General features: G+C 41.8%; 1 protein-coding gene across 5 annotated transcripts in view; it reads right to left on the bottom strand.

The window, feature by feature from the left end:
* Positions 1-14,309, bottom strand: part of MAPKBP1 (mitogen-activated protein kinase binding protein 1) — a 103,555-nt gene that overhangs the window by 15,735 nt on the left and 73,511 nt on the right. For all 5 annotated transcript variants that reach the window (XM_072864593.1, XM_072864595.1, XM_072864597.1 and 2 more), the window contains exons 18-24: positions 13,645-13,756; positions 12,989-13,052; positions 9,882-10,007; positions 3,479-3,627; positions 2,740-2,789; positions 1,981-2,217; positions 789-958 (exon numbers count right to left, since the gene is read on the bottom strand). In XM_072864593.1, the coding sequence (XP_072720694.1) occupies positions 789-958; positions 1,981-2,217; positions 2,740-2,789; positions 3,479-3,627; positions 9,882-10,007; positions 12,989-13,052; positions 13,645-13,756 (908 nt within the window). The remainder of the gene's footprint in view (positions 1-788; positions 959-1,980; positions 2,218-2,739; positions 2,790-3,478; positions 3,628-9,881; positions 10,008-12,988; positions 13,053-13,644; positions 13,757-14,309) is intronic.

The raw sequence follows: 14,309 nt of genomic DNA, 5'->3' as shown, positions 1-14,309 counted from the left end.
TAATAAAATTAAAAATGTAAATAAAGAGAAACTGGGAGAAACCTAGCAGCTTCAGCTGCAAAATCTTGGCATGCACTCTTGCATAAAAGCCTGTCTAAAGCTATCAGCCCACTCTTCGTAACAGAGCAGGAGGAGACAGAGGAAATTAAACAGCTATTAGCATCAGGTTAGAGGGGGAAGGGAAGAATAAAATTCAGAGAAGGAAAAAAAATGGAGCACAGAATGAAACAGAAAATTAAGTGAGGTAAAACTAAAACAAAAGAAACAGCAGAGGAAGAAAAAAGGTCTCCACTGTCTGCAGTGTCCTTTTCAATTCCATCTATCTCATGCAAGCCATTCTATTTCCCACAACAGGGTCATCACATTTGTTAAATTCTTGCCCAACTAGGTTTGAAATTGTCATAAATAGTGTCCTGTCGTTTCTCTTGGGCAGACATTTCACTGCCATGTATATGTCACTGTTGGGTGGTTTTCCAGCTTCCAAGTTTTCCCTTGCTTATTTCAATCCAGCTAAGGGAGAAAGCAAAAAGGCTGCTCCCAAGTTGTTTATTCAACAAAAAAAAACCTGGAGGAGGCTGCTAATGTGCAGTTTCCTCCAAAGAAAGATTCTTTTAATGATGCCTTCTTAGTTTCAGATTCCTTTAGCATCAGGCTGGCATAAAACTCTCAACTAAACATGCCTGGCATCAATCAGGCAGTAAGTCAACTCATCCAAATTACCACACAAGCTGCAAGCAAACTAAACCAGAAATGTCTAAGCCATGCACAGCAGAGAGCTTATTTTTAACCTGCTAGGGTCTGTGGGATGGATTTCATCTTGCTCAGGGTAGATTACACACTCCTCACTCTCAGAAGGTTCCAGTTCCTGAGAGAAAATCCCCTCTTCGCAAGACACAAGCCGAATCACTTGGGGTCGCACACAAGGCCGGTTATCCTGGGGAGGTATTGAGCTGCCAACCTGGTTTTTAAAAAATAAATAAATAATAAAAATTAAAAAAGAAAACTAGACATTACCAGTGTTTTTCCTTAAGTCAGTAAATGCTGTGCAGAGCTACAAAGTACGCATTACAGTACGGAATATGATCAGAAATCTGAGATCAGAAAACACAGCACTCCTATGTCTTTTCTGTTCTTATCTGTTAAACTTGACAGACTACTGCTGTAGTTTGCTATTTTGTTTCCTGTTTGCAATACCCTAAAATTCTCTGGTAAAGTACTGGACTCCCCATCCTCCTTTGACCACACATCAGGAGTGTAAGCCATGTGGCAGCAGGTTCTTCCATTACCTTTTATAGACTGATCAGACATAGTTCAGAGAATTCTGTGTGCCACAGCTGAAAAACACTAATTTACTGCACGCAGTGAGCCCAATCCTCTCCTCAGTCATGCAGTTATAAAGGCAGGAAAAACTCTAAGGAAGTTAGATGGCAGGACAGACTGCTACTGGAAAACAGTCATTAGCCTTCTGAGGTATGAGTATGCATTACTTGCTGTGACCCATCAATACTGAGATCTTGGATATGTTTTAAAGAGAACTTAATAATCTAGCACAGCCCACAACTAAGGGCATCATATGAGCCGCATTTCAGTGGCTACTGGAGTCAAGAAACTGCACCCCAGCAGAGTGAGCTAACAGGTAATCAAGTACACATCTGTAATTCCAAGCTCAGCTTCTCAGCTTGTTTGTGCCATAAATAATCAAAGAGCTAGAAGAAAACATGAGGCCTTCCCCTGTCATTGGAAAGAAATCTTGATCCCATATGGGCTCTGCTACAGTATGGCAGAAAAGCCAGAGTCACACATTACAGAAGTACTAACTACAAGAGAGTTATCCAAACAGGTTTCTCAGAAGGCATTTAGAGCCACCTCTAAAGAGATAAAGAATGGCATCAGGTAGTAATAAATATAGATAATAATAAACAGAGGCAGGAAAGATGCACTCAGAGTACATTCACCTCCTTAGAGTAGTACTGCCCTTACTTTGTTGATGTGCACAGGGAGATCTGCCTGTTCTTCTCTGTCATCCCCATTGCTGTTCTGAGACAGTGAGTCTCGACTTGGAGAACGGGAAACAGAGAAAGACTCCAACTGACGCAAGTCAAGCATGGATTTCACAGTCATCTCTATGTTGCTGGTTGGCTGCGACCAGCGCCCACGTTGCCGGGGCATCTTGCTCATTGGTGCCTCTGACTGCTGGATTGCCACTATCTCTTTGGCCTGAAGGAAATTGAAAGAAAGACAGTCTTAGAGACTGAGTTCTGCAGATAGAAAAGCAGGAGAGAAAACAAAAGACCCACAGAAAAACACAATTATATCCGTCTCCATAAAAGTGCCAAAGCTGTCCGTGAGACAGCTTAAAATTCCTCTCTTAATCATAAAGACACCAAGTAAAGTTGATACTTTTGTTGCTGCTTCTTGCATAACTGAACATTTAAAGGCCTCACTTGGATCCATGTATATGATCAGCTTCAGCACTGCGTGACATGCAGGCCAGAAATGAAGGGGACAAAAGCATAACATCTGATGGAAAGATACTGATGTAAAAATCCCAAGCGAAACTGTCTCTTAACTAGGCTATATTTTGCCATCCCCAAGTCGTTCTTCAGAGAGGCTTCTCAATGGTTTCCCACCCCAGCTGCACCTTTCCCACCAGTGAGAATGAAGTTTTTAATCTCCATGGGAATTTATTTTCCAGTTTCCCTATGACAAGAAATACAATTTGAAGGTTTAGCAACTCACCCTCCTCATTTCCCAATGGGAAAGGCTTCTTGAGAGGGTAAGGTCTGGATCTGGAAAGGGAAAAAGATATATTCCTAGTTGACATCCTTGGCCAGCAGTCCAGCTTTTTAAACACCTCTTTCCTAATCTTTCCTCCTACACCTTTTGAGCCAGCAGACCACTGTCAACACATGCTTTCCCATAGACTACCAAATCGCTGTATCAAAATTTTAATGGAGACATACTGTTTTATGTAAGATTTTCACTGACTCAGCAAACCCATTGCAGAATGCTTGCCACAGTGCAGTGGCCCACCAAAGGCTTGGGAGAAAACCCTGCTCCAATACACTGTAGCATCTGTGGTAAAAATACCTCAAATTAGTAATGCTAATCTCTACTTTAAGTTTTATCAGACATCTCTAGAATCCTTTATGAAATCTCTTTTGGCTTCTGTGGACTTCTAATAGCTTGTAGACCCAAGCCCAGGACACTAGTGCAAAATTTGTTTGGCTAGTTGGAACAGGCAAGAAACTTGCCAATTCAACAACTGAATTTCTAATGAGAGAACTCTGAAATGTACCCCTCTTTAGATGCAGGAATGGGCAACTCCACATTACCCATTGGTGTCGATCCATCTGTTTCCGTCTTGGTCTTTCTGCCGGTATCTTGTTAACCCTAAGCCAGTGTCTCTCATCTTCTCCCCACTTCACATTCATGCCATTTTTCTCCATCTCTGCCCATGCCCCTCTCCCATTTATACCTGAGTCTCTCTCAGTGGTGCAGTTGGACTGAATATGGAAAGACTGCAGCCCACGTAATTCATCTTCATCATTCCCTTCATCTTCACCATCCTTGTCGCTGTCTGATGAGAGTGCAGGCACAGAGGACAGGGCAGAGATGGACTCACGCCTGGGAGGCAGGAATTGGAAGGAGTATTATGGTCTATCTCAAGAATTGCCCACCATTTCAATCCCTACACCAGACAGTTCTCCACTTTATCTCCATCCACGCTCAGCAGGCTGCCTCAACTCTCCCAAACAGCCATTGCTCTAGCAAAACCCATCTCTGAGAAACAGGGCAAGTTAAACCCTGCGCAAAGGAGTGTAGAGCCTACCACAGCAATTGTCTCATATGTGTGGAAGGATGACAGAAATCAGAACAGAAGTAAACGAGTCTGAGAAAGTCAAGTGGAATGAAACTTGGCCTTCCATTTCAGACCTTGCCAATTCATAAGGTCAAGATGGTAGAGCATATTTGAAAGGCAAATATTTTCCCCACCCTTAAGCATTTCCTCTCTGGAACTGTTTTACACATCAAAAATGTCATAAAGACACTCCCTGTTTGACAGCAATTGGGTATATGGCAAATTATCACATAAAAGACAGGTTCACATCAAGGACTGCACCACACAGAACCTGCTGGCACAGCCCACTCACCACAAGAGCGCTGTGCTGCCTTTTTTAGCCTTCAGGCACAAGGAATAATGTAAAACATATTTTGGGCAGATCTTTAATCAAAGTAGATCAGACAAGTGTTCCCATACAGACCTCAGAGGCACTCCCAGCATAGAATTCCCCAATACCAAGCAAGGACATTTACCAACACCAAACTCTATCTTCCCTCTTTCTTCTCCTCTTCCCCTTCCTCCCCTCACCCCTTCAGTCAACAGAACCAAACGAACTAACCCACTTTGGACAGTAATTGAACAAATAAAGAATCCCCAACAAACAAATGAGTAGCGCCCACTGCATGGCCTTGAGCTAAAGCATCAAACTCATCATTAGTGACATTTATAGGATATCACTGGTGGGTGTTGAGTGTCAAGAATTATTCATGAAATAAAAATAGCTCATCCACCAAATGCAGCCTGGCCAGGGACCAACTTCTCCTGCAGCTAACAGATAGCAGGCAGTATTGAAACACGGTAAGAAGTAGTTACGGTATTTTAATCTTTTCTCTTCCCATATAGTGGCAGAACATTAATTTCCATTTTATTAGGAGTGGCTGAGCAATAACTATCCAACCCTTTCAGATGAGCTTTGAGGTGTTCTCGCAAAAAGCAGAGTGAAACTGATTGTAGTCTGCAGAGTCCTCCAGGGAAACAGTTTCATGTTGGCTGCCCTCATCTGCTTTTGACATTTGAGTTTGTCAGTCTCTTCCTCTTTTCTACTGCCCATCTTGTCACTCTCAGGTTCTTGTGCCTAAGCAGGGGAATCCCAACAATGTTCAAGCACCACAGTACGTTTGAGGTTATGCCATGTTTTGTCCTAGGAGGTATATTACACTTGCATATGGTAGACAATATTAACTTTGTATCAGTAACTTCAATAGTATCCTTCTGCTTGTATTCATCATGGTTGGTTGAGGAGTTTATTGAGGAAGAAGGGTTGGATTATTAGACATTTTAACATCTAACTGGTGGAATACTTCACTATGATGAGGTGATATGGCAAGGCAGGGTTATGCGTTTGCTAAACTCCTGCATGTACTGTCATTGGTGTAAATGGAGAAGGGAGGATTGCTATCAATGTGGTTTATGTTACAAATAGAAAGATGGCCTCTGTCTGTCAGATGGTGACTGACAAAATTAGTAAGGGGGAAAAAAGTACGTTCCAATATCCTCAAAGGAGCTGAGTAAGAGAATGCAAAACATACTTTGGAAGTTGGATGGGTGTTTTTTCATACCTCATAGAAAGTGCCAAACAAATTATGAAGTCACATGTGTCTGATACAAATGTAAGGTTATCATCTTGCATTATCCTAGCAAAAATTCATGCCCCCCTTCCACATCCTCCTTTTTACAACTCAGATGTGCTTTTCAAACTCAGTCCTGTGACTTGAAGGGAGACAAATGAATGGGGTTTTCAAAAGGATCTTGGGCCCACTGACTTGAAACTGAACCTGTTCAGTTTCTGATATCTGATACTCCTGAAAATGAAACCTAGGTTCACAAGGTCTTGAGTGTTTTAACTGTTGTGCTTGCCCAAGTCAATCCCTCAATTTGGGCTTTGCTACTTTCTCCTTTCTTTCCCTGCCTTCTTCTATGTACTTTGGATTTTCTTCTAAGCCCCTCTGTTGCACACATCTCTTCCTCAGTTCTTGTTCATGCTTAGATGGAAATCAGAGTAACGTAGGGTGACCTTTCAAGCATGGGAGCTGCTTCCAAGTAAGCACCACACGAGAGCATTCTGAAAGCGAAGGAATAAGACTTCTGGGTTTTGCTAAATTCCTGCTGACAGCAGGTTTAGCCAAACCCCAACAAAGCATCATTATACCAGAATGAATGTCTCAGAGTAGCTATTCCAGAACGGTATGTACAGACATGTCCCATTCCCATGATACATGTGACTCAGAGCAAGGATTTTAATTGTCTTGCTCTTGTCTTCTTCCTTTGCTGAAGAACTATCCCATTCTAGTACCACGCCTGGGTCTTGTTCTGCATGGAGGGGCAAAGTCAGTTGCACTTCAGCTCCCAGTTTCTGAAAGGTCTGCCAGTACGGGGTCAATGGCAGGGAAGGACCTTCAGTTAGAAAGTCTTCAGGATGCATATATAGACTTAAAAGTGCCACATGTCTTTATGGAGTTCTAGTATTAAGACATCTGATATTAGGTACTCTGTATTCTTTTGCATGTCCTGAATTCAGCCCTTCTTTCTTTTCTTAAAACAGACAAGAACAGCAACTATCCATTTAAAGAAGTATGTTGTCAGCATTCCCACTCTGATCTTGTGTTACTTAAACCCTCAGCTTTAGGGGCCTATTTATGAAACTGTAACATCCTATGAGGTAGGGATCACTAGCAGATTGCCTGCCCCCGCTCCCCCCAAATGCCTAAGGGTTTTAAAATAAAGTTACCCTGCTTTTCCCCACAGAAAGATCAGAATGCTTCTGACTTCAGAGTGTCCCTGGTGTTACAATTGCAGTAGTTCAGCACAGACTCAGGCACCACTTCTGATCTGGCATCAAAAGCCTGCCCCATTCTGAGCCTCGGAAACTACACAGCTTTCCTGGACTGGACCAAAGCCTCACTGATAATTTGATAAGAAACTCTTCTTTCCAAATATATCTGAGGGCACACAGTACTTCTTCAGCTTACATATATTAGTTTTAGACAATTTAATTTGGATAACATATCTATCTCCTGCTATTTATACTAGAGCTCCAATGAAAGTCACAGAAAAGTGACTTTAAAAATTAAAATAAAAAAATATAAATGCTCAGCTAAAACATGACTATAAGCCCTGCAAAAATTCCACAGTAAAATCAGTTTAAAACTTCCCTTCCAAAAATTTGAGACAAGCTTTTCTAAACAATAAATGCATACTTGGATCAAAGTCATAACTGTATTAAAAGGCCTTTACATGGTTCCTCCTCTGAAAATATATATGCCTCAAAACCAAAATGTATCAGCAATATCAGCTGAGTTATCAGCTAAGTGATACAAACAATCAGAGCTCCTCATGTTCAGCAGATGACAGAAAAGCACACATCTGCAATTATCACAATCAGAGGCAGGACTGAAAGGCTCTGAGAGACACTATGGAGAACTGTGGGTAATACAGCTCCGATCAGTTCCAAAATAATCCAATGTCCCATAAAGGTGAGTCAGAGAAATCCTTCAGCGGAGAAACTTTAGTCTCTCTAGAAGTTTTTGGAGGGACAGAACAGGCTGGGACTCTTCAGTTTGGAGAGAAGGCTGGATGAAGAAAGGTTATGATAGAGGTTTACGAAACCATGGGGACTACAGATAGCTGGATGCAGAGCTATAGTTCACCAAAGCTAACAATATTCAGAAGCCGGGAGCTTTCAGCGAAACTAGCAGGAGTGTGGTTTAATAGAGACAAAAAAAAGTCCTTCTTTCCCCAGAGAGCAATGAACTCCTGGAATTTGTCACCATGGGAGGCTGCAGAGGCAGACAATATTACAAAGTTCAAAAAGGATTTATACAAATTCAGTGGACAATGGATCCATGACCAAATACTAAAGGGAACAGGTAGAGACGTGCCTCCTAACATCCCCAATACAACAACTGAGCATGAGGCAAATGGACCACAAAGGTCCATATAGCAAGGCTCACACAGTGTCTCACTAAATAGCATTTTCCATTGCCACTGTCACAGGCAGAATACTGGGCTTCATGGAGCACTGGTTTGACCCAGAAAGGCATTTTTATGCTCCAGATGTTATTCACCTGGGCCAATCCTTGCCCTGCCAGTCACAGCTGGATAGAGACAGCACTGCCCTGAATTGGAAATCTTCATCTCCCCACTGTCTCTGCAGTTCAGTTTTGTTTCTCCAGTATTATTCTGATTATTCATCTGGTCATATATTCATACTATGGAACCAGGAAAATGCATTACTACCCCCACAACATTCAAGCAATACCATTCTAGATAAAATATCATAGAACAAATGACATATCACCAGGCAGGGACCTTTCTTACACTACTGTGAGTCCTTTTGAGACAACAGTTTTACACCACAAGGTGCAACCCCAGTCTCCACTGCAACCTACACAAACAGACTTTGGAAACACAACCAGAACAGGTACAGGGCATCTAGAAAAACAATCTTACTCAAGTTCATTAGTTTTTCTTCTCCCACCTCAGTAATGCTGGTCCAATGGGCTCTTCCTCCATATTCAGTCCCAATCCAAAATGCTCTGGAGTTATGTCTTTGCTGATCTCCAGTGACCACAGCGGTCGCTCAAAACTGAAAACAAGCTTTCAAAGCTGACCAAACAAGTAGATTCCAGGCTTGCAAAGAGGTTACCAAACAAGTTTAATAAAGTGCTGGGCTTGGCGTGGCACTAACACCGCCCCTTCAGCAAGCGTCTGTGACGGAAACAAGTATCACCTAATGCGGAAGAGGACTGGGATTATCACTGGCTGAGCCTCGGTAGGGTAAAGCTGCAGCTGCTGGAATAATGGAGAGTCTGCTATAAAAAGCACACTGCTTGACAGCTCCAGAATTTTGGCTAGAAAAAGGCTTCCTGAGTTCTCCCAGCATCCTTACCAAAAGCACTTATTAGACAAGACTCATTTCAAGAATAAGCATACCAAGACTTTCCCAAATGAGGCTATGCAGACAGATTTGTTTCAACATTACTTGCTCCCGAAGGAAGTGGGAAGGTCGCAGTGATACTCTAACAACCAGTGTGGTAAGTCTTTGACAATGCTTACCACATGCATTATCCAATGCTTTGACACTTTTATACCCAGAACTCAATTTGTAGTCATTTGGAGGAGGAAAATTGTGGGACATAGCATCAAAAATCTGTTTATCCTTTTTTCCCCACTTTGATCCCGTATCAGCTCAGTCAGGACTCTCTCCTGCATTGCTTACAGTCAAATTAGTCTCAGCTACTTACTAACCACAGAGAAACCAAATATATTATGCTAATAATCCATAATCCCCTGTCACTCTTGCTCTGTTTAAAAACAGGGTCTGTGTTTAAGCACCACTTTTTAAAGAAAGGTCACCAGATAAATTTAGATCTATTCAGTTTGTAGGCTGTGGTAGTTTGTTTTTAGATACGTTGTTTACCAAGCAAAAAATAATAATATGATTTAGCTGGCAAGAACTTTTCCCATGGAAAATATTTTTATATTTATTATTTATATTATAATTATTTTTAGGTGACCTTTTTCAAAGCCTCCAGAAAATAGTTAACAAAGAAACAGCACAACTGTAAGGACTCTTTCAGAATTATGTCAACATGGCAAACTCATACAGCTCACAGGTATACTTCAGTACTGACACTGTAGCAAACAGCCTTTAAATTGCATTCAGCCTAGATCCAGACAGCTTTATTCATGAAGGAGCAAGGCTTCCCTGGTGGGATGCTGTGTACCAGCCTCAGTATTGCTAGGTAAACTGCTTATTAAAGTTTCCGACCACATCATTAAACTAGATTAAGACACAAGGGGCATTGCATATACATTGCAATCAGTGAAGCAACACTAAGTAACTCTGTCTGGAAGATCACAGTCAGGCTTCTATATCCAAAGAAAGGGGCACAAAAACCATGGCAAATCCAACAGAAGAGTTTTAGAAGACACTATCAGTGAAGACAGCAGAAACCTTCCAGTTGAATCCCAGCACCACACTTTTCACATTAAACCCTACGAAGCCAGCCACCTTTCCTCAGTCTATTCTGCTCACCTCATGAGTCCAGCTGTCTTGTGTGGAGGAGACTTTTCTGCCTGCTTCCCTCTCTGCTTCATGTCAGACAGTCGCTGCCGCATGTTGATGGTCATCTCTGAGCTCAGACGCCAGATGAAGATACAGCTGAAAGAGGGAAAGGTGAGGCTGGGGTCAAGTCTCAGTTCAGTTTATTGATATTATCAATACCCACTGCAGAGGCAAATGAGCCCTTCTGTCTGTGGCGGGGAGAGACACACGCAGAAACAGCTTCACAGAAACTCAATCCCATCACAACCCCCACGACAAAAAGGTAAAACCTGCCTGGCAAAGACTGCCTGTGGGCAAGAGCAACTGCAGAGATATTTGCACAGACTCATCTCTGATCCTATACCTTTATTTGACTATCTGACCAGTTGCTGAAGGAAATGCCGTAACAAGTCCCTCCATGGTCAGCAGGATAAGTGGAGCCTACAGATGTCCTTTGCATCCTCTAACAGCGGCTAAGCTGCAGCCGCGGATTGCGACTACCCCCATGGGCAAGGCCTTCCTAATGCCTGCCATCCCATGGAGTCTCTGTGGTGTAATAAAGGTTAAGCTTATGTGGCAGTACTTTTTGCAGTCAGGGTACTCCTAATATTTTACTTGGGACTCCCTCCAGGAATCTTCTAAGGAATTTGATTTAATTTGGTCAATGGATTCAAAAGCATTTAAGAGAGGGAAACAAACAGTGTGATCTCATTGGTCTCATTTTCTTCAGAAATCTGGCTAAAAAATAAAAAAAAATAAATTCCTCATGACATTAGAGAATACTGTATCTCATCTTCAGCTACTAGTAAGTAAAATGACCAGCATTTTCTTTGAAATTTAACCTCAGTGCTAACTAATTCTTTTCATCTCACCCATCTTTCCTGTCTAGCTGGGTATACTTACACTGATGTAGAAACAGAGGTGGTGCTTTTACTATCATTTATAAAATCCTGCACACCCTTTGGAATCCAAAGAGGATTTAATCAAGTTCTTCAAGACCCATTGGTGCCACCATACTCACGGGTACTCCAATTCACCAAGGAGTTTTCAATGAGGAGCCTTCCCCTCTTCCTTGCTAGTTTGTAAAACTTCATTTTCTCTGCCATTTTGAACAACGGTCATGAACCTGGTCTCAGGTCTCCTGGACCTGAGGCAAATGCGAAAAGCACCAGGATCCTGAATGCCTGCATCTTCTCCATTTTTGTCCTCTCACGAGAAGACATTTTAAAAGGTTTTATTTCCATGCCACACAAAAGGAAAACAGAAACCCCACTTTGCAGTCTGTGGAGATTTTAATGAAAACTAAAAATTCCCTTCTTGTCCCCAGTGCCACTCCCTTCGCAACAAAGCTTAGGAGCATCACTCCCAGCTGCTGAAGTCACACACAGACGCTTCCCATCAACAGTGAACACACTGTCATCCTCCCACCCCAGCTTTTCAGCCAGGAGAAAGTGGTGAGGCACTGCATCTGGGAACTATGGCAACCCAGGGGCAGCCAGCTGCTTCCCATCAAGCAGCAGCTCTCTCAAACGTAACAGCAAGCATAATCTGCTGCTGAGAAAATACTGAAAAGCAGGAAACAAAATTCAGAAAGCAAATCTGGCTTGTTCATTTATCCCACCCCCACAGCTATCAAACCTAGAGATAAGCAGCAAACAGTATGAACTTGTAAATACATTAACATTCAACACAAAGCTCTACAGAAGCATGCGCCCACCTACCCCTTTTGCCACCTTTTTTTTTCTTGCTGCTTTTTTTTTCCTTGCACTACTTTTCTCACATGGGTCTCCCAGTCCTTGTGCCTTTCATCATCTCCATTTCTCTTTCTAGTCTCAGTTTTATTCTTTGCACATGCTGCTGTGTATGAACAGACTATTTTCCCTGTTCTCCTTTGAAAAACACACTTTCTCCTCTCCTTTCCCTCCTCCTGCTGTAGCAAACTTCTTCATGAATCCTTTCCTCACTTCTCATTCACTTCCCCCACATCCTTAGTGAAGAAAATGACCCTTTCGCTCATGGTAATGGTCAAACAAGGGAACATTGCACTAAATCACAAGGATCACTGGGGACCTCAAACAATCCATATTTCTGGAATTTATCAGAATTCCACAACAAAAGGACTCTTTTTTTTCCTGCAACTTTTCCCCTTATCTATTTACACACATGAAAGGTAAAGAAAGAGGAAAACCAAATTATATACTTTTTACTGAAAGACAGAAATAACAAACTGATGGGATTTAAGGTGATGTATGTTCTGTAACAACTCACCCTCTAAAACTCTTTTTCCGGTTCAATTGTGGTTTATTAATGAAAAAGAGAAAGAAAGAGAGAGAATCTAGCTTGCTCTAGCCTTGAAATATCACTCCAGGAACCATCTTTCTCAAAGGAAAAATTATATTCTGTTCAGCTGATTTAAGCATTTACTGATTGCAGAAGTAGTGGGTCCACTCACCTCTACAATCATCACATTAGGCATGTATTTTCCTTTTCCCCTCAGTCTGGTGATTACTTAAGCTTTTGGTGAACTGATTTATCTCCCTAAATCAGCAGAAAACTCAGCTGGGGGCAGTGCTGATGTAGTGACCTAAATCACCTTAATGAGGGGTCAACTGCACTACAGCTGACTTAGGGGAGTGGGGAAGAAGACCATAGGGACAGGAGCAAAGAGTGAGGACAGACTTGTCCCTTTTGCTGCTAGACAGGCTCATTCACGTGGTGAAACCTCACCAACAGGAGTACTGTAAGACAAAAGTTTTGGCACCACTGGTCAGAATATCACAAGCTGCATTATGCTACAGACCTGAAGGCTGGTAACAAAACAGGCCACATCCCTGTCTCCTTTCCAGCAGGAAATAGTACCTACACTCAGAAAACCACAGGGAAGCACTTCACATGGGCATCTCATTCCATGCAAGGATAATATAAGCTCTGTGAGCTTTGCCAACAGCACCTATTTAGGATTCAGAAAGCTCTGAGGTTTCTTTGGAGTTCATAAAACGTGCCTCATTAAAAAAAAATTCTACCTTCCTTCAGGACACACTTTAAATCCAGTGTAAGATGGCATGAGCTGATATCACAAACAAGCAACCCCCGCTTACCTGTCACCAGAAACAGAGATCAGATGTTTGCAGTCATTGCTGAATTTCATCCCGGTTACAATCTCTGTGTGAAGTAAAGCACAAGAAAAAAAAAAACCTTTCCTGAATTATTCCAATGGACAGAAGAGATCATTAGCCAAATAGCCTATCTGTGTTCAGCAACTCAAATTCTGATTAAAGCCAACACACTTCACAGATCAATATGCCCCAATTACCATAACCATTTAAGAAAGAATCTAGGCTTGACATAGAAAGGGTATCCCACAGCAAAATAAGCACAAAGACTGAAGTCTTTTTTTGCCTATAATAGAATAGCCCCTGCATGGTAGGAGCTGAGGGTATATCATAATGAAACTTAATATACACTGGAAAAACACAGAGTACCTTATAGGCTATTAGAAAAACTGTGTAAACAAATACATGGCCTGACAGGCAGGTGTGTGTTTGTGTTTTGCAATGCAAAATGAGGTCTGAAAAATGTTGAAATTGCAATGAAATAAGGTATTACACTTCATCTCACCCTAACCTACTCCAAAATACCCATTGCGTAAACTTTGGTGGGGAGGAACCTTCAGAAAGCTTTGACTAGTATCAGACCCTGCTATATAGTCATCAGCAGAAAAAAAAATGCATTTCCAGAAGTTTACGTGCCTTACCTGAATGTCCATACATGGTTGCAACACACTCGCCAGAATAGAAATCAAAGATGGAGAGGTTCTTGTCAGAACAACTGGTTGCAATATAAAGACCAGAGGGATCCGTTTGGACCTGGTTTAGGAGATAAGAGAATTTCAAAGATCTGGTGAGAAAGTGCCTTCAAACTGCATGAAAACGGTCCAGAATACCCAAGAGAGCCACAGTTGTTAAAATAATAAAATGCATAGTAGTTAAAAGAATAAAATGCATTAAAGGACTCCAACTGAGTACCAGGCTATCCAGCATCCCAGGACAAATCTCCAACCTGACTGAAGTGTCAAAACTATCTCCAACCTAATCAGAGACTAAAGGCACTTACATTAAACGCCTTCATGACTGTGAAGGCACCATCACCAATGGACAGACTTATACCTCTGTCTCTCCTACCTCCTTTTAACTATTGGGGTCTTAACTTTCTTCTATCTTAAGATCAAAACAAAACAAAACCCACACACAAGTCAAAACATCCCCCCCAAAGAAATAATGAGAGCTGACAGAGTTAAGTGAAATATTAACTCCAATCTTGAGGAGAGAAACCAAAAAAAGAACTCAACACTGCAGGGAAATTGTCTTTGATAATAACGCTGTCAAATCACCACCATTTGCAACTCCTGTTTTTGGGTTG

Source organism: Ciconia boyciana, chromosome 6 (genome assembly GCF_034638445.1).
Source record: "Ciconia boyciana chromosome 6, ASM3463844v1, whole genome shotgun sequence".
In the NCBI taxonomy this organism is placed as follows: domain Eukaryota; kingdom Metazoa; phylum Chordata; class Aves; order Ciconiiformes; family Ciconiidae; genus Ciconia; species Ciconia boyciana.
Note: the sequence above shows the minus strand (reverse complement) of the source record. Positions and strands in the feature narration are given on the sequence as shown.